The sequence below is a fragment of the Diaporthe amygdali genome (genome assembly GCF_026229845.1).
Source record: "Diaporthe amygdali strain CAA958 chromosome Unknown NODE_38_length_435494_cov_65_447576, whole genome shotgun sequence".
In the NCBI taxonomy this organism is placed as follows: Eukaryota; Fungi; Ascomycota; class Sordariomycetes; order Diaporthales; family Diaporthaceae; genus Diaporthe; species Diaporthe amygdali.
In genome coordinates this window covers 405,650-433,085 of record NW_026517058.1, presented here as the reverse complement: position 1 = coordinate 433,085, position 27,436 = coordinate 405,650, and the positions used below count along the sequence as shown (strand labels likewise).

General features: G+C 51.1%; 11 protein-coding genes across 11 annotated transcripts; 4 read left to right on the top strand and 7 right to left on the bottom strand.

Moving 5' to 3' along the window:
* Positions 1-265: 265 nt before the first annotated feature.
* On the top strand, positions 266-2,708 carry J7T55_005400 (uncharacterized protein; the record flags this gene model as incomplete). The annotated part of the gene is made up of 3 exons (XM_053133722.1): positions 266-772; positions 856-1,087; positions 1,894-2,708. 3 exons carry the CDS (start codon positions 266-268, stop codon positions 2,706-2,708), a joined length of 1,554 nt encoding a protein of 517 aa, XP_052988586.1.
* Positions 2,709-2,919: 211 nt separating this feature from the next.
* Positions 2,920-3,938, bottom strand: J7T55_005399 (uncharacterized protein; the record flags this gene model as incomplete). Its single annotated transcript, XM_053133721.1, has 3 exons — positions 2,920-3,042; positions 3,103-3,326; positions 3,386-3,938. 3 exons carry the CDS (start codon positions 3,936-3,938, stop codon positions 2,920-2,922), a joined length of 900 nt encoding a protein of 299 aa, XP_052988585.1.
* Positions 3,939-5,071: 1,133 nt separating this feature from the next.
* On the bottom strand, positions 5,072-6,976 carry J7T55_005398 (uncharacterized protein; the record flags this gene model as incomplete). The annotated part of the gene is made up of 4 exons (XM_053133720.1): positions 5,072-5,235; positions 5,305-6,178; positions 6,260-6,529; positions 6,587-6,976. 4 exons carry the CDS (start codon positions 6,974-6,976, stop codon positions 5,072-5,074), a joined length of 1,698 nt encoding a protein of 565 aa, XP_052988584.1.
* Positions 6,977-8,422: 1,446 nt separating this feature from the next.
* J7T55_005397 (uncharacterized protein) lies at positions 8,423-9,099 on the top strand (the record flags this gene model as incomplete). Its single annotated transcript, XM_053133719.1, has 2 exons — positions 8,423-8,591; positions 8,711-9,099. 2 exons carry the CDS (start codon positions 8,423-8,425, stop codon positions 9,097-9,099), a joined length of 558 nt encoding a protein of 185 aa, XP_052988583.1.
* A 3,747-nt stretch (positions 9,100-12,846) lies between these two features.
* J7T55_005396 (uncharacterized protein) lies at positions 12,847-14,708 on the bottom strand (the record flags this gene model as incomplete). The annotated part of the gene is made up of 9 exons (XM_053133718.1): positions 12,847-13,158; positions 13,233-13,297; positions 13,354-13,462; positions 13,548-13,790; positions 13,865-13,998; positions 14,063-14,096; positions 14,178-14,205; positions 14,268-14,494; positions 14,556-14,708. The coding sequence occupies 9 exons, from the start codon at positions 14,706-14,708 to the stop codon at positions 12,847-12,849; spliced, it is 1,305 nt and encodes a 434-aa protein (XP_052988582.1).
* A 487-nt stretch (positions 14,709-15,195) lies between these two features.
* Positions 15,196-16,974, top strand: J7T55_005395 (uncharacterized protein; the record flags this gene model as incomplete). Its single annotated transcript, XM_053133717.1, has 4 exons — positions 15,196-15,501; positions 15,561-15,932; positions 15,986-16,795; positions 16,870-16,974. The coding sequence occupies 4 exons, from the start codon at positions 15,196-15,198 to the stop codon at positions 16,972-16,974; spliced, it is 1,593 nt and encodes a 530-aa protein (XP_052988581.1).
* Positions 16,975-17,354: 380 nt separating this feature from the next.
* Positions 17,355-18,746, bottom strand: J7T55_005394 (uncharacterized protein; the record flags this gene model as incomplete). Its single annotated transcript, XM_053133716.1, has 3 exons — positions 17,355-17,847; positions 17,905-18,563; positions 18,618-18,746. The coding sequence occupies 3 exons, from the start codon at positions 18,744-18,746 to the stop codon at positions 17,355-17,357; spliced, it is 1,281 nt and encodes a 426-aa protein (XP_052988580.1).
* A 773-nt stretch (positions 18,747-19,519) lies between these two features.
* Positions 19,520-20,424, top strand: J7T55_005393 (uncharacterized protein; the record flags this gene model as incomplete). Its single annotated transcript, XM_053133715.1, has 2 exons — positions 19,520-19,648; positions 19,708-20,424. 2 exons carry the CDS (start codon positions 19,520-19,522, stop codon positions 20,422-20,424), a joined length of 846 nt encoding a protein of 281 aa, XP_052988579.1.
* Positions 20,425-20,493: 69 nt separating this feature from the next.
* Positions 20,494-21,111, bottom strand: J7T55_005392 (uncharacterized protein; the record flags this gene model as incomplete). Its single annotated transcript, XM_053133714.1, has 1 exon — positions 20,494-21,111. The coding sequence occupies one exon, from the start codon at positions 21,109-21,111 to the stop codon at positions 20,494-20,496; it is 618 nt and encodes a 205-aa protein (XP_052988578.1).
* A 384-nt stretch (positions 21,112-21,495) lies between these two features.
* On the bottom strand, positions 21,496-25,360 carry J7T55_005391 (uncharacterized protein; the record flags this gene model as incomplete). Its single annotated transcript, XM_053133712.1, has 4 exons — positions 21,496-22,286; positions 22,377-23,839; positions 24,059-24,350; positions 24,415-25,360. The coding sequence occupies 4 exons, from the start codon at positions 25,358-25,360 to the stop codon at positions 21,496-21,498; spliced, it is 3,492 nt and encodes a 1,163-aa protein (XP_052988577.1).
* A 629-nt stretch (positions 25,361-25,989) lies between these two features.
* On the bottom strand, positions 25,990-27,404 carry J7T55_005390 (uncharacterized protein; the record flags this gene model as incomplete). The annotated part of the gene is made up of 2 exons (XM_053133711.1): positions 25,990-27,274; positions 27,337-27,404. The coding sequence occupies 2 exons, from the start codon at positions 27,402-27,404 to the stop codon at positions 25,990-25,992; spliced, it is 1,353 nt and encodes a 450-aa protein (XP_052988576.1).
* Positions 27,405-27,436: the final 32 nt, after the last annotated feature.

Sequence of the window (27,436 nt, the reverse complement as noted above, 5' to 3'; positions counted from 1 at the left end):
CTGAAGGATCCAAATAAACAAGGCGGTCAGTAGCAAGCTGTCAGTAAATTTCATCAATTAGTAACTGAAATCAGGGCCATGGGCTGAACGCTGTGCGACGCGAGATGTGATGACTGGTCGCCGATGTCTTTCCTTTCAGCCACCGTCCCTTCCAGCACCTCCTTCGCGGGAATGCCTCTTTTTGTTTCTCAACTTTCAGGGACTTTTCGCAAGCACACCTCGATATCAAGGCTCCGATCGCGTTCACCAGGTTTTCACGAAGGACATGTCGACAACAACGGCACCGACCCTGGCAGGGGATTGGGTACCCGATAACCAAGCCATCTGCCTCAAGACGGACGACGTATGGCAATGGGACTGGGGTATTGCAGAAGACATGAGGACAGTCGTGGGTGGACCGTCGCAAACAACGCAATGCCTTCCCAGCGGATGGGACAGTGCCATGACCTACGAGGGCACGAAATGCCCTCCCCGTTACACCAAAGCTTGCGCGGCAGATGAAAACCAAGATTGGTCGGCAGTTGTCTGTTGCCCCACGATACACAAGTTCGACTGTCCGGTGGCCTCGAATCTGGCGAGTGTCCCACACGCCTCAATCTTTCGATGTGTATCCCAATACGCCGATACTGGCATATTGACTATGACGCGAACTTTCATGAATACAGCAGAGAGCACGAGCATCGTGGCAGAGAGCACGAGCATCGTGTCCGCGTCATACGGCCCCAGTTATCACCTCTTTGCACTTGGAATCATTTATGCGACGTCAACTTCGGTATGTGTTTGTCATGACCTGCGAGAGATAGAGTCTGTGTTGCACGCGGCGAAGCTGCTGACTTGATTGTGACCAAATCACAGACAACGACCTCATCGTCGACCAGCAACACAATCACACCGACCGACTCCACTTTATCTTCCCCTAGTCCCTCAAATAGCGACGACTCGTCAAGTGAAACTCTCAGTGTTGGAGCGAGTGTTGGTATCGGAGTTGGAGTAGCTGCGGCGGCAGTATTGCTCGCCCTATTCGGGTGGCTGCTGTACAGACGAAAGAGGAAGAATTCCAAGTTGCAGGCGGAAGATACGCATGCAGGTCCAGTAGATCAAGTGGGTGGACTTGGATATTATGAGCATGGGAACGCAGGCGCAGACAAGAGCCACACACAACCGTTGTGCTCAGAGCTGCCTCCGAACGGGCCACAATGTGCGGAGCTGCCTGGAAAACCTCCAGCAGAGCTTGGAACTTGAGGTTTATATGGGGAGAGAAAGCTATAACTAACTCATTTGATTGTGTGATCGGAGAAATCCCGCTTACCCGTTCAAGATGATGTTAACTTTGTTTTGAAGGAGGATGTCGAAGATGGGAGCTCCGAAGTCCAAGAGTCATCATATTATTCAATATCTTCAAATTGTGTTTATTAATCAGATTTTAGTTGGCGTTGATCATTTTGATTTTCTCACACAAACCTTACTACTACCTTGTTCTATTCCTACCTTCGGATTGCGCTGCAAGCCTTCAAGGTTTGCAAGTGCTACGACTACATCTAGGGGAAGCTGATCTCTTATGTGTTCACCTCTGTAAACTTTTCGAAGCCAGCTTGTGGCCAGCACGGATCGGTGTCTGCTTATGTAAGAAACGATATTTCTGACATTAGGGGAGTGGATCTTGTTTGTGAGCCACAGCAGTTCGGTCGTTTAGGCTGTCACCTCCCTTGCTCAATGTCTGGCTCACCCACGGAGGTGCTTTAAGTTGACGGATGCTCCCGCAGGAGTCATTTGAACACCTTACATGTATTTCTCGCACTATCCCTAAAGATGGCAGAGAATTTAGGTACTGTCCACGCCAATCCACTTTCTTTGACGGTGATTCTCCGACCACTGGCTAAGCTGCTCTTCCAGATCCAGATGCGTCGTTCTCTCTCATTATCAGCAACGAATGGGGCCGTAGCAAAATAACACAAATAGACTCCGAAGTCATCATCAAGGAAGGCACATCGGTCTGGCCTAACGAAGAAGCTGCCCTGAACCTCATTCACTCCACCCTGCCGCCGAACACCGTGACCGTGCCCCACGTCTTCCTCGGGACCTACAACCGTGGAAAGGACGGCGTCGTCACAAAGGGCACCATTTGGATGGAACATATGCCTGGGAACACTCTAAGGGAGGCTTGGCCGTCCCTCGACCAAGTAGCTAGGGAGCGAGTCTGTCGGGATACGTGGGCGATTGTCGAGAAGCTCAGAGAGATTCCTCGGCCCGAAACGGATGACGGTGCTTTCTACCTTGCTGCTGATGGGACCTCCAAGATAATTCAGACACTATTGGGCGATGAGCATGACACATATCCCCCGATGAAGAACGACGAGGACCTACGTGCACGCATATGGGAGCGCTATGTGAAGAACAACGGCCTGTCGTATCCTGAAGGAAAGGGGGTCTATGAGATGCTTCCGCGGTCTGGAGTCTCGGTCTTTACGCACGGGGACATCCATCCGCGAAACATTCTAGTGGAGCAGAATGTTGAAGAAGGTTCTGAGGTGCGCATCACGGGCCTAATTGACTTTGAATCTGCAGGGTTCTATCCGGATTACTGGGAGTTCAGTGAGATGATGGCTTGTGGCAGGAAAGACGCAGAGTGGATGGAGATGATGGACCGCACGAAGCCGAGAGAGTGGGATATCTCGGGTGTCAGGAAAGTGAGGCGGGTTCTCTTCTAGAGACCAAATAGACAGAGGATAATTAGGCGACTATCTAAGAAAGGATGGCAATTCAGCAAAACTTCAACGGCACTATAACTCTTTAATTATAACTTGATTATAATTAAAATTAATTTATAGCTTTTAATGTTTTAGGGAAGAGGGAGAGGAGGAGCGCCGAAATGCGATAGAATGTTATAACGTTCTTGTATAAACAATTTTGTCGAATCGTTCAATCCAAAGAATGACGGATGATGCTAACCCAGACCCTTTCCACGTCGTGCTCCCATTCGACCTGACGAAAGCCATCAGGCCAGCCATACGTCTCGATGAGAGTCCGCATAGCAGCATTACGCTGAAGGATAAGGAGAAGTATTAATGAATGTCAAGCTCGCGAAGCCGTGATTGAACATACAATCTGAGGTTGCTCAGGGCCGTAGTACTGTCTCTCAAACTGCTCACAGCCGGACGGGATGACCTCTAACGTCTCAATTTTCTCCAAGAAACGGCGAAAGAATGACGGGGCGTGCTGAGGATAGTAGTTGCGATAGTAACGCAGGTCATCGGGCCGCTCGAGCTTCCAGGAATCCGGATTTCTGTCGTCTGGATCTTCATCCCAAGGAATCTCACGAATCGTATCTGACCATTGTATCAGCTTTCGCTGCCAGTATCTTCAAGCAACATACAGAAAATCGTACTCTCTCTGACGTCCAGCACGAAGTACGGACCCTCATCACCCGGACCCGTTAGGGGTATGTCGTGGGGGAGAATGTAATCACGCCTCGGTCTATGCGGAGACGCGGCCGGATCGCGGCTGCGCTCCAGGTCGCTATCTTGGAGATACGACAACGGCTCCGAGTTTGGGAACAGATGAAGAACATAGCGGCAGTGCTCATTAACGTACGGAAGCCTTTTCAGAAGCGAGATGACTTCGGGGGCAAGTTGAAGCTCGCGACACGAGTCCTCGTTGATGGCATGGCCGCCGGACGGAGGCCACGTGATGTGATCTCGACCTATGTACGCTAGCTTGATGAGTAGCTCGTACAGCTCGGTAACGAGGCTGACGATCTCGTCCTCATTGTAGGGTGTTTGAACATTGTCGATAGTCAGTCGTGGCGTCTCTGGATCGTCTTGGGACTCAGACGTCGTCTCCCTTTGTAGAGGCTGATGCTCTTGTGGAGGCTGAGGAACGCCCAGGAAAACGAGGAAGATGGTGAGTGCGATGCATACGAGAACATCAAGAAGGTCCATTTAGAAGGGAATGTAGGGACCAGAGAGACGAGATTCCTGTGGCCAAGTCGATGCAGACACGGGGGGGGGGGGCTTACTGATATGTCTTATATGTTACCTCCGAGATGCATGACCTTCCGTGTCAGCCACAGCTCCACGTGACTTCCATCTCATCAGTTCCACGTGACTTGAACGTGATTCTTCGTCGACTTTCTCCTGAAAAAGCCCACGTCCGTACTCTGAAAGTTCAATTTCTTCTTCGAATTAGCCGCCTGGACTGGTCCAACATTATGTCTTGTCGGATTCGCCAAGCTGAAGGTTGCGTGCCCTCCTCAACTTGGTGACGTTCCAAACCAGTTTGACACTTTCAAGTCTCACTTTCACGACTTTGAAGTCTTTCTTCCAACACGAGGCCAAGCTTTGTAGTCAATGATGCGCGCTTCGAGTCGTTGCCTTAACATTCTCAGTCCTCTCCCGACCATTGCGTCGCTCTTGCCCAACGCCGCTCTCACGATCAATTCTAGACCAGCGATCGCAAGCTTTGCGAGTGATTCGTGACATGTACATGGAGCCTCCCGAAAGAATGAATAGTTTAAGCCTGAAAGGGCTGCTATTCAACAACTGCATTCTGCTAATCATGGGAGCCATCGACGACGAGAATGACTTGCGGGCAGTGTGTCAACCAATTCAATCAATTATAACGTCCCTGCACCCAATTCCGACCACACCCCTTCTGCTAAGGTACTTCCGGCTCGCTAATGCGGCCAATTCCGGGGGCCTTTTACTTGAGTGGCCAAGCTATAGCAAAATGCAACTCAAACTCTCTCACGACTCTTAGTATTGTAATGTCAAAACCAGAGTGCTGAGGTAGTTTGTGAGTTTATTCACAACGGAGCGGAGCCAGGACCAAAACAAGACATTTCAAAACAGCATCTAATCAATTCGTGTCTATATACAACTCGTGTTCAAGCTAACGCCGTGTAAATGGAGCCCAGAACTCCCGAGGTGCCCCCACACAAGACCAAAAAACCACAAACAAAACCTTCATCGGTCCTGTGCATCCATGAAACTCATGTCTGTACAAAAAGAAAGGGGTGGGGGGGATAGAGCGAGAGACGGATAGATATTCCTCGTTCGTTTGAAAACACCACCATTTAGATACCGGAGTCGTCCTGGACGTAGTTATTGGCTGCGGTCCAGGTGTTCCAGTTGGTGCAGGTGTTGTTGATGTAGGTCATGTCCTGGAGAGCGGCGATCTCGGACTCGCGCTCGACCAGCTGCAGAGCGAAGCCCTCGTCGGCGTGCCATGCGATGTGGCCTATGGTAGAAAAGAGTTGTTAGTGATGTAGTCCCAACAAAGTATGTATGTAGAACAGATATCTCTTACAGTGCATGACCCAGGCACCCGGGTTGTCAGTGATCCAGGCCAGCGCCAGCCACCCGTCCGCGGGGAGCATGGCGGTGTCGCGACGGGGCGCGTTCACGGTAGTGAGGGTGTCGGTGGTGTTGTCGTAGGTGCCGTCGCCGGCGCCGAGGACCCAAAAGTCGTGGCCGTGTAGGTGGATGGGGTGGGCCTGGGCAAACTCGGTCTGGATGATCATGTACACCCACTGGTCGGCGTCGGGCAGGGTCCAGACGTGCTCGGCGGAGGTCCAGCTCGTGTTGCCCTCGCCGATGGCCAGGACGGTCGGGTAGTCCCACTCGGAGACGAACGAGACATCGTTCATGGTCCACTTGATGCTGGTGCTGACGGTCAGGCCGGCCTCCTCGTCGTCCTCGGCGCTCACGGTGCCCACTTCAATGGCGACGTAAGGGACCAGGTTGGCCGAGTCCTCGTCGTCGCACGAGTCGGTGAGGTCGCTGTAGGCCGAGGTGGTCGGGTCGGCGGTGGAGGAGCTGTCGTAGCGGACGATGCCGAGAATGTTGTCAACGTTGTCGTTGTCCGAGCACGACTCCTGGGGGATAGCGCGCATCCAAAAGTCGCCCGTCGTCTCAGTGGCGGTGACGATGATATCATAACGCTGGCCCATACCAATGCTTAGGTTGGTGGTGTTGTAGGGCACGATAGGGACAAAGTCGCTGGCAATCACCTCAAAGGTGTGGTTGTCGATGGTGTAGCGGAAGTGGGTGTCGGCAGCGCCGTTGACGAGGCGGATGCGGTACTTAGTGCCAGCTGCGAAGGTGGTCTCGAATCGAGAGCCGACGACCGTTCCATCGTCCTCGGTCCAGGTATTTGTGCCGTTGATCAAGCAGTTGTCGCTCTATATATAGAACCGGATTAGTCGAAAAAGAAAAAGACAATACATAAATAAGGAGTATCCGGTTTGTTGGAATACACGTACGGTTGGGGGACCAGTTGTGGCAGCTTCTTCGGCGAGGACGTCCGCTGTCTGGTGGCTCCAGTCGTTGAGGAAGATATGACCAAGATCGACGTCGTAGTTGGCAGTGGCAGGCCCGTTGATGAGGATTCCGCCAAAGATGCCATCCCAGGCCTGAACGGCAAAGTGAGCGTGGTACCAGGAAGATCCGTATTGCAGGGCCTTCCAGCGGTATGTCTGAGTGTCACCGGGCGCGATGGGACATTGGGTGACAGAAGGCACACCGTCATATTGCTAAAAGATCGAGTCTTAGTAAATCATACAAGAAAAATGGGGAAAAGAGGGACATACGTTGGTATAGTTCTGGCGGATACCGTGCCAGTGAATAGTTGAGCCGTTGTTTTGCATGGCATTTGTGACATGAATAATGACCTCATCTCCCCAATCTGCAATGATGGTCGGACCGGGGACGGAGCCGTTGATGGCAAGAACAATGCGTTCAATGCCGTCAGGAGCCGCCGTGGTGTTCTCGACGTTGAACCAGTATTCCCTGGTGACCCCAGTGTCGGGGGCGGTGTCATAGTAGTTGGTGGTGATGTCGTAATCCCCCCAGCAAGACCGGTCGGAAGCACTGTTGACGCATCTCTTGGACAAGGAATGGTCAAGCTGGTTGGACAAGGAGTGACTGGGAGCAGCCAAGGCCAGCGGCAAAGCCACAAGAGCCCACAAGGATGAGAACATTGTGTAAAGAGTGCACACAAGGTAGGGAGAAAGAGAGACTCAAGGAGGCAGAAAAGCAGAATGAAAGAACGATGAGGAACTTTGGAAGGTAGAAGACCAATGAAGGAATGGACAGTGATGATGGTGATGATGGAAGGAGTCTCATCGTTGTGATCCTCATAGCGTATATATACACAGGCATCTTAGAGACGACACAGTCGAAGATATTCAGACATAGCAAGCGAGCGAGTCGTCTCGGCCGAGCTGGACCTACGACTCCGACATCGAGCTCCAGCTGATCAAGAACATCACGACTCAGCCCGCCGTCAACACGAATATGCTTCATGCTTAGTACTCACGGACCATCTCGGTCGTTCGATAGAACCGCCCTGACGAAAGAAAACAAGCCAGGAGACGCGCGTCATCTTGTTGGTGTTCCTTTCTACATCTAGTCCATGGATAGGGAGGCATTAGTGATGAATCAATAGAGGGGTAGCCAATGCAGCCGAGGAAATGTGCGAAGTCCATTGGGTGATCTAGGCTCGAGCTCTGTACAGCCACTGGGGCTCTATCCAGTATCCACTGTGTCTGCTATTTTCAGCCTTGGTATTAGGGGGTAGAAAGAGAAAACTGCAATTGGTGCTCAAAGATCGCTGATTGGTTCGGACGGGCGTTCTGTTTCGAGCTGTCAACTATCCAAAAGAGACAAGCCGTCATGCTCAAGGGTCACGTCTGGTTTTAGGCTTATGATTACAATTGTGGGCCCAGGGTGATCATTCCCCTTAGGACGGATCCGAGGAACAGGTCGGTAGCGAGGTTTGATAACCCGGTCCATGACAGGGTCTTGTTGGGATGGAGTTTCCCAATCCGGGTGTCTACCCTGGCAGGTAGTGGGGACGATATGCGGGGCCGCTCACGCGGCTCGCCTACTGTGGTATACTATACACGTACAGCCAGAAATAGATCTTCTCATGGGATAAGGCACTGGGAATTAAGCTTTTCCATAACCAGGCGTGTTGCGCAATGTTTCGTCCGGCCGAAAACGCCGAGCTCAAAATTTACAAATGACTATGCCAAGCTTCGTGGCAGGTGGGTCAAGGCCATACGGCAGTGTAACCTGACAACGGCTTCAAGGTTCAAGGGTAAAGATACCTGGGAAGGCCCAATACGACTCCCCTGGCTGTCCGCGTACGCGTACAGCCACGCTGCCATGCGCCCCGAGGACTGTAACTCCGAGCTGTCGACGACGACACGGCCGAAGATAGCTGACATTATCCTCAATGACAATATAAAGAAGTCGGAAAGGCTCTCTTTCTATCACGTACAGTATACGACGCACGCGGTCAAAGATTTCCACACTCCTTCGTCTTGCCTTCACTCATTCTGAAACAACTTCTCGTACATACAGTACAATCATTCAGATTTTCTTTGATCCTCTCTTCTCCTTGTTCATCATCTTCTTCAAAAATGCACTACACAAGCTTCCTCGCCATTGTTGCCCTTCCTGGCGCGCTGGCATTCCCCTGGGGTCTTGCTCCCCGGAAAAGCAAGGCAAATGCTGCGAGCACAGACGTTACACTCTACGCCTACGGCAGAAATATTTCTGGTTTTCCTGTTCTCTACGGTTCAAGCGATGGTATGTACTCCGCTTTCGATCACACTGTGTCGCCGCCAAGACTCTCCGAGATCTCTCCGAGATGGCTGCAAAAGATTCAGCGTCTTGGTCGCTAAAATATCTGCCCTCTCCTTAAACAGACCTCCTCTACGTCGCCGCAAGCAACACCACTGTCACGGGACTGCAGTCGGTGACCTGGGACATCCCCTCCCTGAGCGATGCCACCTCAACCTCCACCACCGCCACGCTGGCCAACGGAACCTCGCCCGGAGGCATGTACGTCAATGTCACGACTGATGGCACACTTGGCACCGTCAGGGTGTCTTCTACCAACGCCTCGACGGGCGTGACGACCTACGGCCAGCAGCTCGTGTACAACACCGGCTCCTCGCTCGAGGCCAAGTTCTGGGCCAAGGAGGTGACCGTCGGTGGGGTCCAGGTCTGGTCCCTGACCTGGAACGAGGCCAACGAAGACCAGGATGATGCTGTGGTTGTCAATATCAAGACTTCTGCTCCTGCTTCTACTTAGGGCTGGCTTTCGATCGCTTCTGGACCGGATAGGTAGATACATATATAGGGGAGGAAGTTTGGGGGAAGCACTTGGGGGCGACCTCGACAGATGTGAGGTGCAGGTTCTGAGTGACAGTGTGCGAAGTTTGTCCTTTGTGATTGGAGAAGGCCGTCCTCAATTATAGGCCGAAATATGCAAAGTTTACTACTCCGTCCCTCTGTTTTTGGAAAATTAGGGATGACCTCGGCTCGTTTCCACGACGCCTTCATATTCCTTGAAAAATTGGGAAGCCAACACAGTCACTTCCTCTTTCTCCCCAATGCATGTACCGGATTGGGCCGATACGGTAGAGACTGATCCAATGCGTACAAAATACAGAGTATGAATACATTTATCCACGACGCTCGTCGCAATAAATTACTGAGGTATTTAGCGCAGCATTTTGCAGAACAGACATCGAATTAGAGGTTGAAGTCGGTACAAAACAGGGTAACAGGGAGTAAAATAAAAAGAGAAGGTCCACTGGTATCCAAAGCTATCGATAATTATTCCTGAGATAAAACGCTGCTGGTTCCATGATTTACCGCTTCGTTCCCGCGCATTAGATCTAAGCTTCTATTACCCTCAGATGTACTCGGCTCACCGTTTGCTAATATCGATCCCAACAACTTCCAGAATTCCGAACTTTCATCTCTAGTAGCGATTTTATATTCTATTTAACAGCAAAAGTTAGTAACTCCAAGCTTTTTTTTGCAAGTATGATGCTTACCAACTACTGCCTGAATGAAATCTGTTGCGACAGAGATGAAAAGAACCAGCGGCACTATTTGTCCAAATCCCCACTGGTTCTCTGAGTCCCCGGAAAGCTGGGACTCGTTTGACGCCCGAAGCGCAAACAACATATAGCCATGGACGGGACACTGAAGTATGGCCAGCAACAGGATCGTATACGCGTTGTTCTGCGACACTGTTATCAGGACCACCAGCAGTGCCCCGTAGGCTACCACCCACTTCCAAAGGTATGCCAGGAAAAGCTGCCCCCGAGAACTTGCTGAGTCTTCCGAGTGTGTTCTGTTTAGCAGGGGGTCCATGCGGTGCCTAATTAGATCCATGATGTGCCTAGTTTGCTCCGCGAGTAGTTGCCTAGTCCGTTCTATGAGAGGTTTTACTTTCTTCGGCCCATAGCTTTCGACAATCGATACGACTCGAAAGATTCGGGCCCAGTACAATTTGCTAAATGGAGAGGAAGTTCCAGCCACAAATGTTGAGATCAATGTGATCATCATATCCCATGACTTTGATTGTTGCCCCTAAGACTTTCCTCGAAGGGAATCCAGATTCTTCACGACTTGCTGCAACTGAGGTTCGGTGCTTAGTGTTAAAGCAGTGAAGAAGTAGAGGCTCGTAATCGCAAGATAAATCTCGTCTGTCAAAGGATGATTGGAACTTGATGTTGACAACAATCTGGTGTGGTAACAAGCGCCAACAACTTCATCATTCCACGAATGAAGGCGAACTCCAAAGATGGCAATGAAGACGAGGTAAAGCATTCCGAAAATGTTCACAAGCAGCACGCGAAATAGTGATGCGCTTGGGTCTCTGGAGACAACCACCATGGCTGCACAGGCAGAGACGCTGACGGATAGCAATGAGTTAGCTAGACCCCGTAGAAAGATTAGTCACAAGCATAATTGGGAGGTATTCATGCTTGCCCCGTGAAATTCACTGTGTCATAGACAATATGAAAGTGATAAAGTTCCAGTGTATCGTATTGTGCTATTGCGCTGACTAGCAGCGCAATTCCTATGACAGTGGGATAGAGAAAAGTTAGTACTTGCGTAGTTGTAGCTCCAAAACTCAATAATCATCTTCAATAAGATTGAAAACGACTAACCGTTGAGGGTCTGAGCATCACTTATAGTACCGAGGAGACGATTGATGAGATCTCGCATTGATCGCAGGTGATTTCGAGCCTTGTCGCTGAGCGTAATAGAGCGATTAGAGACTTGTTGGGCGATGGCCAGTTGTTGATCATTTCGCCATGGTGAGAAAGTGCTACCAGGGTGCGACCAGTAATCGGCCCACATGCCCTGAAATCCCTCCAGCCTCCAGTCGATAAAAACCGTGCAGAGTGACAGCAGGAACGAAAGACCTCCTTGAATGATGAATGATAGTAAAATCTATGACCGATCAGTTGGTGTCGATAAGCAGGAACATGTTGGTGCGTACCCCTAGTCCTGCTATGTCCGAGTTTGTCGAACCGACATCTTTGCATACCATCTCTAGCAGTGTGAGCAGTGAGCTCAATAAGGAAGACGTGAATCCTTGATGGAGCGCCTCGGGCGTACTGGGTCAACAGCTGTATCTATGGCCAGCTGATCCAGGCCTCTCAAGTCTTTTAGTGCGGAATGTTTTCGCCCCCTCCCTCTCGGACAACAGGTGAGTGTAAGGAATAGGCATGTGGATTAAGTGAAACACGCCCAAGTACGGTCGTGAGATGACGAACGTGTTCCACTTGGAAGGCTGGAGTTCTATAATCCTTGATATCTCAGCTTTGACAGACCTTGTCAACCTTACAAGCACAAGTGTTTCAAGTACCAAGCCACAGTTGTGGAAACCCGGGAAGAAACCAAAAATGGGTGAAGCTTTGAATCAGTTCCGAACGCTGACCTTCTGAACATTAGGGAATGTAAGCGTAGGAGCCTGAAGAAAATTGTTCTCTCCGGGTCTAGTCTTTCCTTGCTTAATCGAAAACTGATTTCAGAGCGGGGTCAAAGTGGATAAGCCATTTGATTCTACTGAAGACCTGAGTTCAGCCTCACCGGCAAGTGACATACATACAGAGATGCCTATATGCACGTGACTGCTTACGGAGCCAGCCTCCAGGCAATAAGTGATGGGCACCCCAGGCTGCTTATTCGTGGACTGGCACTCCAACTATGAACCAACGCTAGACCCATAATGGAACAATAGCGAGTTCACCTTCTTGCATGAGGAGCATGACCTGAGAAACCTCACAAAAGCCGAAATACGCGTCACCGGCCCTCTCTTTTGCTGGGAGGAACGTCATACCTCCTCACTGCGACACATATCTTGGACCTCATTCTTCGCGGGAAGATGTACTCTAGCTAAGCAGTGGATGCATACTTCATCCGCCGGCTCCTCGTGGACCTGGTCCCGTCCGTGCTGCAGTCATCGTCGGCACAGGATGCCTAGCGGAAGTATTACTTGAAGCACGCAGACGACAAATACGACCACATCCTGGTAGACTACGACTTCAACATAACAGGGATCATAGACCGGGAATGGACATACCCTGCGCCGCCAGCACATGCATTCAGATTTCCAGCCGCCTTTTTACCAGGCGCGAAGCTCTACAACGGCGTCTTTGATATTGGAGAGGATGAAATAGCTTTCGCACGAATTCTTGAAGGGAGAGGCCACCATTATCTGGCAGATGGTGTGTGGAACGGTCGGCTGCAGCATAGATTCTCATGTTGTTTCAGCTACGACCTTGCAGACTGCAGCGGCTTGTAGTCGCTGGTGTCCAGAGATGGGGCTGCATTTTCAACAGGATGAAGGGTTATTCGTCAATCGTCCCTATATACCGATGCTGCAATACTTGGGCCAACACCATTTCATAGGTTCTTAGCGCTTAAGCCAGCGCTGAGAGGCTATAAGAATGTCCAAAATACTAAGTAGAGTGGTATACAGGCTGGAGAAGGCGAGACATTTATTATGGCACATGTATCAAGAGCAGAAATATTACAGTCTCGTTTTGGATCCTGACTTGCGAAGCTTTGCCGTGACACTGAGCGCACGCCTAGTCGCCAGATCAAGCATCACCTCCTCGCTGCCTCCAGGCACCGTGATAGCCTTGACATCTCTCCAGATCCGTTCCACGCGCTCCCCTCGGCCTGCTCCTCTGGTCAGGCCGATGCCACCCATAATTTGGATGGCCTCTCGCACTACGTGCTCCAACACGATTCCGCTGTGGGCCTTGATCTGAGCTGTGGTACCGGCCAGGAGGAATTCACCTTCAGCGGTGGAGAGATGGCCGAGTTGGTAGATCAAGCTCTAAAAAAGATCAGCCGAATGTCACTTCCAGCGTGAAGAACTGGGGTGCCGGATTCACGGAGCAGACTGCTAACCTCGAGCCACGACTGCAATGATTCAGTCTCTCTGCTCATGTTGGCAAATTTTAATCGGATGACAGCTGCGATGTAACGCGTTAGCAATTCTAACAGATATAGCTGCGCCAGTGTTGCCTACGATGATCCGTGAGTTTCTTTCCAAATGTTTCCCGGCTCAGTGCGTACTCGATTGAGTCTTCCAAGCATACGCGTGCGCATCGCACCGACTGCATCGCAATAAATAGTCTCTAGTGACACCAAGTCTTATCAGTCCTCTGAGTGAAATCTCTGACAGTTGTCAAAATGATCGCCTCGTCCCACAGAGAGTCTTACCTCATGGTTGAAGTTCGAAACAATGTACTTGAAACCCTTGCCGCGTTCGCCAACTACCATGTCGAGCGGGACCTCGACGTCGTCGAACTCCACAAATGCCGTGCCGGCGGTCGTGGACCCCGACATCTCCATGTGTCTCGTAGACAGGCCTTTTACGCGTGGCACTACTACGAGGGTAAAGTCGCCATTACACTCCTTCACGAGCGTGAGGAAGTACTTCGCGTACATGCCTCCCGTGATCCACTGTTCTTCTGATTCAGTAAGGGTTTCCTAGTACTAATATAGCACTGAAAAGGATAACACTTGTGTAAACACACCTTCTTCTGGCCATTGACGATTAGGCGGGTCCCGTCGTCGGATAGTACCGCTTCTGTCTTCAGGCCGCGGACGTCCGAGCCTGCATCGGGCTCGGTGATGGCCAGTGCTATTCGGGTCTTTCCTGAGATCACGTCTTTCACAACACTGTTCTATGTGAGCACTGTTTGCCCTCACCACGAGGGCGAAGCTATGCTTACGTTTGTTGCAGCTTCGCCGACCCGAATTTGTGAACTGCAGGGATCACAAGTGTCTTCTCTCAGATGCCTCATCAGCGATCGTTCACAATCCATATTCGATTTCGGCCTTCCTTACCGTGCCACCAAATAACCCGTTCTCGAGCCTAGCAACACAGGTCATGTTCAATATGAATTGTTCTGCAGTGTACGTCCAAAAAAATCTTACCCTATACCACCCGTGCGCCCTATCTCATCGTGGACAATCAGATCATGAAAGCCGTCCCATTCTTCTGCCGGAATGTCGCCAATGATGGGATATTTTCCTTTCCAGTCAGTAGGAATGGTCGGCCCTGCAGCGATTGGCATCAAAAGACCATCATCGGCAGCTTTCTTGTAGATCCAGTCCGGGATCGACGCCGTCTTTTCCCAATCCTGAACATGCGGAATCAGGTTCTACAGAAAATGAGTAATTGTTTCAGGCCTTGCTGTTTTCAGTTGGATGATATGTAAATACCTTCTCGACCCAGAATCGCATCGCCTGGCGGAGCCTTCTGTGGCTGTCTCGATAGTACGGGCTCGGGCAGCCGCGCGCCCATGCAGGCTCTGCAAAAGGCAAGTTCGAGCCATATAACCATTTGCTCTTCACAATTTCTGATAGAACTGACATTTTGCTGCTTCCAAGATGAGAGACTAGTCGTGAAGGGTGCCTATGGTGACAGTTCGGCCGACTCAGAGCACTTGAATCTGTTGGTAGCCGCAATCATGGCCTGCACATTCAATATTGCTTTCACGGGGGGTGCGTATTGGAGTTTAGCACACATCATGTGATCAAACTACCTTGGCCTCGCGTCGCGAACCTAGTCCGGTCTTTGAAGGGCGAATTCCGAATGCACCCCCGAAATGCGGCTTCCCGGAATCGTGCGGGCGGAGTCGATCCCGACCAAACCTTACCCCGAATAAGCCTGCCACTTGGTCGGCAAATGTTTCCATACCGGAATCCTTGCTAGAACAGATCTCATTGAGAAGTTGTGCTGGGAACAATCACAAATAATGTTGTCAAATGCGGGCTAACTTCAGTGCCCAGGTACATACTGCGTCACTCACTATCTTAAAAACATTAGGAGCTTACAGTCTTTTCTACAATACATATCGTCATGATTGTTGACCAACTGCTTCCTCGATCGACAGGCGCTTTGGTCCTGTGGCTACTTGTTGGGCTTCTCGTCAAATTCACATTCAACAAGTACGGATATGGACTGAACAAAGTGCCGGGTCCGTGGCTGGCAGGCTTCACCGATTTGTACAGACTGTTTATCGTCTGGGGCCGGCGGCCAGAGCTATGGCACATCAGGCTTCACAAGAAGCACGGAAAAATCGTGAGATTGGGCCCAAACACAGTCTCCATAGCGGACCCAGAAGCCATCAAGATAGTCTATGGCTTGAACTCTGGCTATGTAAAGGTCGGCCACTATCAACAGATCATCCAAGACACCACAAAATTGCTAACATTAAATTGCAGTCGGACTTCTACCCTGTTCAGCAGACATTGGCTGGCGGCCGCCCGCTCCAGTCACTCTTTAACACAACTGACGAGCAATTCCACGCCCGGCTTCGCAGAGCCGTTTCAAATGCCTATGCTATGAGCACTCTGGTGACATTCGAGCCACTGGTTGACACTACCACTGTCGCTTTCCTCGAGCAGCTGAAGAAGCGCTTCTCCGGGCTTTCGAACGGTGAAGGCATATGCGACTTCGGGACATGGCTACAGTACTATGCTTTCGATGTCATCGGAGAGCTGACGTACTCCAAGCGGCTTGGGTTTGTTGACCGCGGGATTGATGTCGATCATATTATTGGGAACCTGGAGAGACTTCTGAATTACGTCTCTGTGGTATGTTCCTTTTGATCCAGCTGGTCCTTCGCGTCAGCTAATGAAAAGATCAGGTCGGTCAGCTGCCATTCCTGGACCGCATCCTCTTCAAAAACCCTATAAGGCTGTGGATGAGCAAGAAGAAACTCCTCAACTCCAACACTCCTGTGGTTCAATTCGCACGCGAACGCATGGCAGACCGCAAAGACCAGATCGAGAAAGGAATATCCGCCAGACCATCAGGCCCTGGCCCAGAGAGGCGGGACTTTCTCTCACGCTTCATTGATGCAAGAGGAAAAGATCCCGAGTTTATCAGTGAACAGCGCGTATTGGCCCTCACCGTCGCGAACATGTTCGCAGGCTCGGATACGACAGCCATCAGTCTGCGGGCCATTTTCTATAATCTGCTCAGGAGTCCGTCGGCAATGCAGAAGCTTTTGGCCGAGCTGGCCAACGAGAGCGCGTCCGAGAGATTCACTAAGAATGAAGAAGCCAGAGAGGCTGGTCTTGTGAAGTGGAATGAGGTTCGAGAACTGCCGTATCTCAGCGCCGTGATCAACGAAGCACTTCGGTGTCATCCGGCGGCCGGTCTCCCTCTCGAACGCGTTGTGCCTGCCCAAGGTCTTCGCATCGACGGTCACTACATTCCTGGAGGTAGCATTGTCGGCTGCTCGGCATGGGTCGTGCACCGTGACAAGGGCGTCTTTGGATCCAGACCAGACGAGTTCCGACCTGAACGGTGGATTGATTCCAGCCTGGAGCAGCAAGCGAAGATGAAAAATGCTCTGCTTTCGTTCGGGGCTGGTGCTAGAACATGCGCAGGGAAGAACGTTTCTTTGCTGGAGATGTATAAGCTGGTACCCGCGGTTCTCAGGACCTTTGAAGTGAGTTTCAATCATACAGTCTACCCATTCATCCTTTTTTGGATAGCGTTCGCTGACATGAAATCTTTTATAAGATTGAACTGGTCGATCCAGAAACGCCGTTGCATCTGAATAATGCATGGTTCGTCAAGCAAAGTGGCTTTCGCGTGCGTCTCCGAGAGCGAGAGAAAGTACTCTGATCTTCAATATTTGTACTCGAGATGACTCGTAAGAAAGACGTCAGAACACGAGAGATGTCTCAGGTATCATATAGACAATTTAATGGGTCTGCACAAGCACAACTCTTGATTGAATAAAGTTAATGCAGCCGCTTCAACATAAAATTATGAGCGTCTAATTCAGCAGTACCGTTGGAAGACATTCGATTTGTGCGAAGATATGAAGATCTTGAAGCACCGCTTATACGAGGCTCACATGATGGAATGTGTGTTTCACCACGCCCATGAATCATGCGTATAGACTTGTCAAAGACGTGGGTGCAACTTAGGCATCTCAGCCAAGGACTCGTGGTTGATAAGGCAAGTCGGTACAAATTTGTCAAGACATCGATTGTATTACTCTACAACCGTGAAGATGAGCCCGCCATCTCTTGCTCCCATTTCTTGGCCGCATCTGCCGCAGCATCATAGCCATACAGCCAATCCTGGAATATAGTGTTGCCCATCAGGTTCGGACTGCTGGGATAATCCCCATACTCGAATACGCCACGTCTCATCTCCAGCGGCTCCTCGTCTTTCATATGGATGAAGAACCTGTTTGTGAAGCTACCTCGCTGGATGGCATGGGCACGACCGACCCTCACCCTGTAAAAGAACTCCAGTAGTCGGGGCAGCTCGTCCTTTGACTTGATGTGGGACAGCACCGATCCCAGGACAACGGCATCTTCGATGGCCATCGCTGCTCCTTGAGCCAGATACGGCAGTGTTGCGTGTGCCGCATCGCCAATGACGACCATTTTACCACTCGGGTGTACCCAGTTCGTGATGGTTGGGAGGTCTATCAGCCGCCATTTTTCTACATCCTCGGGTAGAAAAGAGAGAAGTTTCTGAGTCCTGCAAATACATGAGTTATCCGTTCAGAAGGCCTTGAATCCAATTGATTCCACTTACATAGAAGACCAGCCTTTATAAGCAGTTCTGACTTCAGACCCCTTCGCCGGCGCTTTATATCCCTTCATCTGGCGGTCGTCTGGAATGACCATGAGCAGATTGAAGGTCTTCTCCTTTTGCATGTTGTATCCAATGATGTGGTGGTCCGGGCCCAAGAATTGCTCAAAGTTGGGGTCCTGACTTAGCGGCGCCAACTCAGGATCTTTCCGCAACAATTCACCTGGTATCACAACCCGGAAGCATGTGTCGCCCGTCTCATGCGGCTCCACGTTGAGCCCCATAGCCTGTCTAGCGATGCTCTTCACGCCGTCGGCAGCGATGACGAGATCCCCGCGAACCACTTCACCAGAGTCCAGCACGACTGCACCCTCATCCACCTTATACTCCACCACCGTCGCTCCTTTACGGAGATTGGCACCAGATCTGTCTGCTGCCCTTAGGAGGACGGAATGATAGTCTGGGCGGTATACCTGCCAGTAAGGCGCACCATACCGCTCCTTATGAGTCGACATGTCCGTGAAACCTTCAGGCTTCCCAGTGCGCCAGTTGCGATAGTTGATGCGTGAGGGCTTGGAACAGACTGCTTCCATCTGGTCGCCGAGCCCCCATCGAATCAACTCTCTGGACGCGTTTGGTGGGACTTGGACTCCGGCTCCGACCTGCACGAAATCAGTCAACTCCAGAACATGCTCTCGAAAATAGTGTTCACTCACCTCTACAAACTCAGGTGCCTGTTCCAAAACTGTGACTTGATGTCCCGCCTGCCTTAGAGCCAGTGCCGTCCCTAAGCCTCCCATCCCGGCCCCCACGATTATCACATCTAGCCGACACTTTGCAGTCATGTTGGACAGTTATTGTTCTGGGGCAGAAATTGACTTAGTGAGAATTAATCATACCACCGTTAATCACATCACTGAAAGCAATCCACGATGCACCCATGATCCAGCCCAGCTTCATGAGATGTATTTGATCCGCTACGGCCGGCGCAGTGCCAAGCCGTGTGGGTGGCACTGCAAGGCATTGCCGTTTTTTGCGGAACGGAATGCTGTCCCGCCTGGATTCCGAACAGACTCAGGTGTTTCCGACAGAAAAGGGGTTAGGGTTAGCACCCCGGGGCATTGGGGGAGGTCTCAGGAGGATGATATTAGAGTTTGTCTATAGGGACTGCGGGGGATGACTTCGACGAAGGGGGACGACGGCATATACAAAATTCCTACATTCTGTAAGGAATCACCTACATTTTGATCCATAGCAGTAAGGGTCTTCGATTTCCCGCATAGCCAAGTACTGTTTTTGTCTAGTATCACTTAGATACGAAGAACAGCGAAATGTCAGCCAATTCAAATCACAAAGCTACACCTCCTTTCGAAAATCTGCCGCTAAGGAAAGGAGATCCCCCATACTCGGCCTGGGGACTGTGGGGCGAGGATGATAACATCGGAGCATTGGTGAATATCTGGTGCACTGAGCAATTAGAAGATATCTGCTGATCATCGCTGATAGAACTGGCTGTCACGGGAGGTGGTGAAGGATGCGGCTACTGAGATCCGTGAAGGGTTGCGCTTTAGTTTGAAGTGAAATCACCTAGCAATTCCACCCTGACAGTCCCTCAGCGATGTTCACCTGTTCTGACATTCTCCACGCAAGCTGGGAGCTCGAAAAGCCCGTGACACCCGCGTTCTTGAGGTACAAGGACGCCTTTGAGCATTCTATCAAACTTAATGGAAGCGTGGCGGATGATTTGGTAGGAATCAACTTTCTATCTATACAATCGAGACGATTCAGTTTCTGACCGCTTCTCAGATCACTTTCAACACACAAAGGAGCACCCAGTGGGATGGACTGCGCCACTTTGCGTACCAGAAAGAGCAACTTTGGTACAATGGCGCCACCCAAGACGACATCATTGATATCAAGATCGGGAAATCGCGCCTAGGCATCAACTGGTGGCACAAAGCGGGAGGCGTCGCAGGTCGAGGAGTCCTGGTCGACTACTGGTCATATGCAGTGGCCAACGGCAAGCAGTACGACGCTGTGAGGCCTCACGGAATCAAATATGACGACCTCATGGCTTGCTTTCAGTGGCAGCAGCAGCAGCAGTCCCCAGAGCCATTGGAGCTGAAAACTGGTGACATCCTCCTAATACGCTCGGGTTTCCATGCACAATATGCAGAGCTAGGCACCAAAGATGAGCGGGAGGTGGGCGAGGCGTGGCCACCTGCGTCGTGTGGTGTTGATCAAGATTTGAGGCTACTGAAGTGGCTCTGGGATAGCCATGTTGCCGCCGTAGGTGGAGATTCGCCGGCCTGGGAGGGCTTTCCATCGGACGGCGAGGCTGGCTTCACCTTTCATGAGGTATTGTTAGCCGGTTGGGGCTGCCCAATCGCGGAAATGCTCTGGCTTGAGGATCTTGCTGCGTCGTGCCGCGAACGCAAACGCTGGACATTCTTCCTGACTTCGGCTCCACTCAACGTTCACGGCGGCGTGGCTAGTCCTGCTAACATGTTGGCGCTTGCGTGAAGTCTGGCTTTTAATGTTTCGGGCCTTTTTGATGAGTGCTCTGAGAAATTGCATGCCTTTAATTATTGTCTACAAATTTGCGGAAGTGCCTTTCGGGTTCATGGCTTTCTGCTGCGCCCGTTCCAAACGCACCACGAATGAGACCACCACGCCATCGACAAGCTCGGCTGTCTCGAAATCATTTCCTTCACTGAACAGAACCAATGCACTCTGCTCTTTCACCTCTATGCAGCTACCTGACACCCCAGTCCGCTTCAAGCCATCTTGTGATTGAATATGTCGCTCAAGCGCCTTACGCTGAGATGATAGGCGGGCGCGCGAGTCGAATAGAGATACATGCGCAAAACGGGACTGAAGCGCTGCACTAGTCAGACGTCCCAAGTGGTAGTGTTCAATTGCCGGCGGTCCTTCGGCCAGCGGCTCCAACGTCTCGAAAAAGGGCTTGGCTGCTGCACTGTCGAGAAAAGCGGCGTGTGCCTCCATGCTCTCCCATTGCGTTATGGACACTGCGTATGCCCCCCTCAGCTCATCTGTGGAAACCATCATGCCGGTCAAAATTGAGAGAATGCCATCTTGTTCGAGGAGCACTGGCTCAAGTTGTGAGGTGAAGGTGGTGAGGAATGACTCGAAGGAGACCGCCAGGGGAATCCGCACAAGCTCTGTGACGGGTCCAATGTTTGTTGTCATATTTTCGTAATTGAATTGATGGGTCTTCGACCCAACTCCGACTACTAGCGACCTATCGTTGTGTTTATGCGTTGTCCTTTTTGATCTTGACGAACCGAATTTGAGCTGAAGCATGTCTTGAACAGGCGAGCGATACTCCAGCGGAAATTCCGACTTCGTTCCGCGTCTACATTCAAGTTCATTCATCATACTACTATGACTCTACCTGACACTGCCATCTCACAACCGGCGGAAACGTCCCAGGCCTACAGAAGCTGCCTACTCTCCACTTATGTCTCACTGCAATAGATCGAATGCCAAGGTGAGGATCAAGCTCAGGGTGTAAATCATATATCCGCCCAGGAGCCTATCTTGGGACCGCCAGGCCCTGTTCGGTATACTTGCTCATCCCAGTATCAGTTCGACGCTGTCGTAGTTCCTCTCCCATACCTCAGCGTAGACTCTCCCAGAGGCTTGCCTTTTTGCGACGCCATTCTCCCATTGAACACAGAGCACGAAATAGCAATCGTCCTTCGTCTTATACCAGGGCAAGGGCCAGTTATACAATGGCGGAGGCTCAGTACTGAGGTTCTCCTGTTCCTCAAATGCCCGCCGGAAGTCAGACATGTATGAAGTCCATCCTTTTGCCACAGCCACAAGCTCAACTGTCTCAGAAGCAAGCAAACAATCCACATCCGACTTCTCAGGAACCTCTAGAAACCCGACAAATTTTCCGCTGGTAGAACAAAGCTCAACGCAAGACTCTTTGCGAAAGTATTGGTGAAACGCTGGCATAACGACTTGCCTCGTGGCGAAATGACAACGAGTTGTCTCTGCGAAGAGAAAATGCAGCTGTTCAATGGGATTCGCTTCCGTCAGTTCTGGAATAGGGACCGGGAAGTGGGAACACGGGGCCAGAAATCCTTTCTCCTTCGTGCCTGATACTTCGTACACAGTCGACCCTGATCCTTTATTGATTGTGTCCCATCCATCAAGACGTTGGTCTTCATCACTTCCACCAAGGCTTTGGTCATCATCACTTCCATCGAGGCTTTGGTCATCATCACTTCCATCGAGGCTTTGATCATCATCACTGCCAAAAAGGGATTTGTAGTGATGCCATTTGCAGCTGACAAGCCGCCTATTTGATGGTAATGTTAATGGAGACTCCATCGCAAACCATTCGGCAACAGACTCTGTAAATCCATCCTGTGCATCAGAATGCCATTCATATTCAGCGTTGAATGGAAAAGAAATTGGGCCCCTCCAACCCATCCATGACCAACTTGGCAGGTCGTTTTTATCAGTCGAAGCGTCTGTTGATGGGATCCGTCTTGTCGCTCCGCGAGGAGTTGCCCAAAGCAAGGAGATATCGAAGAATATCTCAGGATGCCCGTGGTTCAGACCTCCATGAAACACCCTATCCAGGAGAGTTTGTATGCTCAGAAAGGCTCTCAGGGCATCTTTCTGATACGTGAAGTGACGGATGCTGTAGTCTAAGATGATTGATCCTAAATTGGTGAGGGATGGAAGTCGCTGATCCATCGAGTAGAATGCAAGGGACATCCCAGGTGTGAAATTGTCGCGATCCAAGTCACCCAACAACTCTTCACCCCATCGCTCCTTTGAACAGACCCAACGAAGGGGCCCATCAGTGAAAAGCAGACGCCGTTTTGCGAACATGAACTCCTGATATGTCCATCCACGTTCCTCATATGTCGATCCTTCAGCAGCGGGCTCCTTGCCAATCCCTTCATTTGCGAGGGAGCCTCTAGGGATGCAGGGCACGTTAAAGCAAGACAGCCTTTCCCCACCAGCTATCTCCAAAGTGGCGTATTCAACACATCTTGGTGCCGATGTCTCCTTAATGCCTCGAAGGCCATGGTTGGCATCCGTCCCGGCGTATGCCACAAGGCAAAGAGCTGAGTTGGCAAAAATTTGGTGCATAGCGTTCACGTTTCTGTTCAAAGCAACACTATCGTCCTGGATGATGCAAAGACTGTCGACCCAGAGATACCTTTCACCGAGGCAATGAGTAACACCCATGGCATCTCGAACAGTCTGGGGCATGTTTGGTGCTTGGTGTGTTTGGAGTGAACCACCTTTCCTGAATCGCTTGAGAGTTTTCGTAGTGTTCTTAAGACCATTCACGCCGCCCCAAGTGTAAGAAAGCGTGACATATTTGGCCGTCTCGGAACTAAACGGCACGAGACACTTGTCCACGACATCTATCAGCCAGTCCGGGCACTCGGTCGTTCTAGGCTCTGATTTCATCCAAGTAGGTTCTTGGCATGTTGGCCCGTGTTGATCGAGGCAGGCAGAGTACCATGATTTCGGAACTGCGGGATCAATCCATTGGGAGTTGAGAAACCTTGATGTCCCCGGGTGGTTTAGCTCATCATTAACGACCAGATCTATGTCTTGCTCGCATGTCCATTCACCATCTGTGTTGAAGAGAAGTTGAACAGGTTCAAAAAGGCAACATACTCTGACGGACCAAAGTTCTGGTGAGGAGGTCATTCCGTCTGCAAGCTGGCTTTCCCAAATTTTGCGAATCGAGTCGGAATGAGGGCACGGCATGTCAATAATGTCGGAAAGTCTTCCCAGCTCCTTGATGTCATATGGCCGTCTAATCTTCGCTTCATCGAAGATACTCATAATCTTTGAGCATACTTGACAATTTGACACATCGGACATATCCCTGGAAGATATGCCACTGTGGTGCAGACGGACGTAGTTGTGTGAAGGGCTGTGATAGTTTCCGTTAAACGGTCGCGCGTTGAGGTGAATAGAAAGACAAGGTGAAAGTGACGATTGCCCCTCAAAATTTCATAGTCTAACAAAGACACGTAGCCTTATCTACCTGTCTACTTCGACCCTGGGTGAACGCTCATCTCATGCCAAGCTCTACGCGAACTACGACAGAGCTGGCAAGATGACTCCACTGCATTCACCAAATCCCACATACCCACTTTCATCATCCCCAGATCGCCCAGTTATCGTAACAGCATCTCCATCCTCTAAGAAAGTTCTCGTTTCGGAGGAGTCAGGCAGCTGCAAGGGCTTCTTCCCGCCCTCTGTGGCCTCTAGGAGAGAACCCTGTGTGCCCTTCTCAGCTCCACTGATGGTTCCGGAGCCGAGCAGGTCACCGACACTGAGGTTACACCCCGTGATTGTGTGGTGGGCAATCATCTGCGGGAACGACCAGAGGAGGTTAGACGAACTTGTCTGTGTCAGGGTTGTTTTGCTTCCAGAAGCAGCTATGATTTTTTTGTCTTCTATCAGTGCATGTTCTGAAAAGTTGTAATTGTACGACAGACTCACTTTTTAATTCGACCTCGAGATGAATGTCCAGTACGTTGTCTTTTCTCTCCTCCACAAGGTACGGTAGTGAAGTATTCTCATTCGGCAGAGCAGGCGTCTGGTGAGGCTCCAACGCATCTGCCAGCACCACCCAGGGGCTGATGGTCGTACCAAAGTTCTTGGCTGTGAAGGGTCCGAGTGGAACGTACTCCCAGGCTTGAATGTCCCTAGCCGACCAGTCGTTCATCAACACGTAGCCGAAAACGTACTCAGAGGCATCGGCCACAGAGATAGGTGTGCCCATCTCGCTCGGCTTGCCCAGCAACGCAGCGATTTCCAGCTCGATATCTAGTCGCTTACATGGCGAGAAGTTGGGAGTGGTAGACCCAGGCGGCGGAATCTGCCCCCTGGGCCGGCGGATGGGCGTCCCTGAAACGACGATGGAGGAGGCCCGCCCGTGGTAGGCGACGGGCATGTGCTTGTAGTTTGGCTGCAGCGCCTTGTCCGGGCCGCGCAGGATCGTACCGACAGTGAAGGCATGCCTGAGCCCGGCATAGAAGTCGGTGTAGTCCCCGATGCGCATGGGCAGGTGCAGTGTGACGGCTGACTGCGGCAACACGGCCTTTTTGCGGAGGGCTGCATTGTCTTTGAGGAGACCTGCTCGTTTTGTATCCGCTGTCAGGATGTCGCTTAGATATAGTCTGACTGCGTTGGTCACGCGTCGGCCGAGTGCGGCGAAGCCGTTCAGTGTTTCCTCGCCAAAGACGTGCAGGTGGCCTTGGATCTCTGGGAGCTCCGCGAAGCCGCCTCCTATTGAGAACTCTTTGAGATCCACCACTGAGGACCCAATGGCAACAGCCGGTCGGCGGTAATGGTTTGAGGGTGAGGTAATGATGCCAAAGGGGATATTTCTCAGTGAGAAATCTGACCCTTTGGGCACATCGATCCATGACTTCAGGGCTGACATTATGGAGTATGTTGTTCGCATTCGAGCTTTTCTTTTTTGGCTTCCAATTCACGCCTTTTTTCTCGTTAATTCTCACATTATTCTGTGTTATATGGTCAACTTACACGATGCATGTACACATGTCTGGCGGAACAGTGAGTCCCGTTCCGAAATCCCGGCCTGGTGGCTGGTCCGAACCGATAGTTTGCGGCACTAGAGACCGCGGACGCGACGGCCTCGGCTGCCAGTATCATCGAACATGGATCGCCAGTTTGAGGAAGAGTCAAAGAACACTAGATCCTAGAATCAAGGCGGATACTTCGGGAGAGAGTTGAGAACCCGGATGCCGCGGTAGACAGAAGACTTCAGGACACCCGTTCATAAGTACATCCCTGCCAGTATCATTTGAGGTCTTGAACTACGCATTCACGTTCGATTTTACGTAGGGCTAATAACACTTTATTTGACCGGAAATGATCACTCAAATTACGGTCTTCCACAGATGCTTGACAGCAAACATGAAAATCAACTCAAAAACTGACCGTCACCGAACACAGTGCACCAGATGCTTTATATCCCACAGTTGAGGGCGATTCTAACCGGGGGAGATTCATTCCAATTGAAATGTCAAACTATTGATTCACAAAGATCTACTTTCCATTCTCCTTTGGCGGCACGAAGTGCGGCTTTAGAGGCACCCAACTGTGCGCATTGTAGTCCGCCTGCAATTTCTTGCAGTGCTCCAGGCCCCAATCAGTCACACCCACCATCAACGAGCTCTCAAACATGAACGCCATGCTTCCCTCTCCCACTTTCGTAGGCTTCAACTCGGCTTCGCTCGCCCTCTGGTGAGTGTCTGCGTCTGGTCCATGGGAGGCCATGACATTGTGCAGGCTCGCGCCCGCCGGTTTGAACCCACCACCAGTCTTTGCGTCGTAGTCTCCTGAGATGAGACCCATGAACTCAGACATGGTGTTGCGGTGATACCAGGGCGGACGGAATGTGTCCTCGGCAACAAGCCACCTGGGAGGGAAGATAACAAAATCTGCTATGGCTGTGCCGGCAAAAGCAGACTGCGCTGTGAGTACGGTATAGATACTGGGGTCCGGATGGTCGAAGCTGGTGCTTCCGATGACGTTGAATCGGCCCAGATCATATTTGTACGGATAATATAGTCCATGCCACGCCACGACGTCAAAGGGAGTGTTGCGTTGGCTGGCCTGGTAAGTCTGATTCGCGTACTTGATCAAGATCTCCCACTCGCTATCCGTGTCCATATCATAAGAGGCGACAGGGGCTTGAAAGTCCCTGGCGTTGGCCAGGCCATTGGATCCGATCGGCCCAAGCTCTGGGAGAGTGAAGTGATGCTGCTCATACGTCTCCAGGATATAGCCCCTGGCGGGACCATCGGGCAGTGTGACCCGATAGCGAATGCCTCTGGGGATGACGGCAATTTCATTTGGGCGAACCAGCAATTTCCCGAGCTCGGTTTGGATATCGAGAACCCCGTGTTGAGGCACGATCAGAAAGTCGCCATCGCCAGAGCTGAACGCGCTGTGCTGGGCCATGTCTTTCCCTGCTGCGAAAATTATGATGCCGATGCCGCTCTTCACCGTTGGGTCACCTACGCCAGCGACGTGCCGTAGGCCGGAAACCCAGTCACACGAGTCATCAAGATCGAACGGGTTCCAGCGCATCTGGTTTGGGATATAGTGCAGATTCTGAGGTTTCGCAGATGCCACCCGACCGTCTCCGGGTATTGGCTGGAACGCCGAATGAGCAGCCGACGGGAGAACTCTGTAGAGCCATGTCTGTTGGTTCTGCTGCCGAGGTGCTGTAAATGCTGTGCCTGACAGTTTCTCTGCATATAGACCTAGTGGTGGCTTCTGCGGAGAGTTTTGCCCAATTGGTAGTGCTCCTTGCACGGCTTCGGTTCTATGAAAAGTTGATCTCAGCAACCTATTTTCTTACTCTGCAGACCGTGTGGTCAAACGTACTCATGGTATGAACCAAATCCATTCTGATGCGTGTACTTCTCAGCGAAGCGAAAAGCTGTAGATGGCATCGTTATTTAGCAGTTTATCTGAGGTAGGCTGA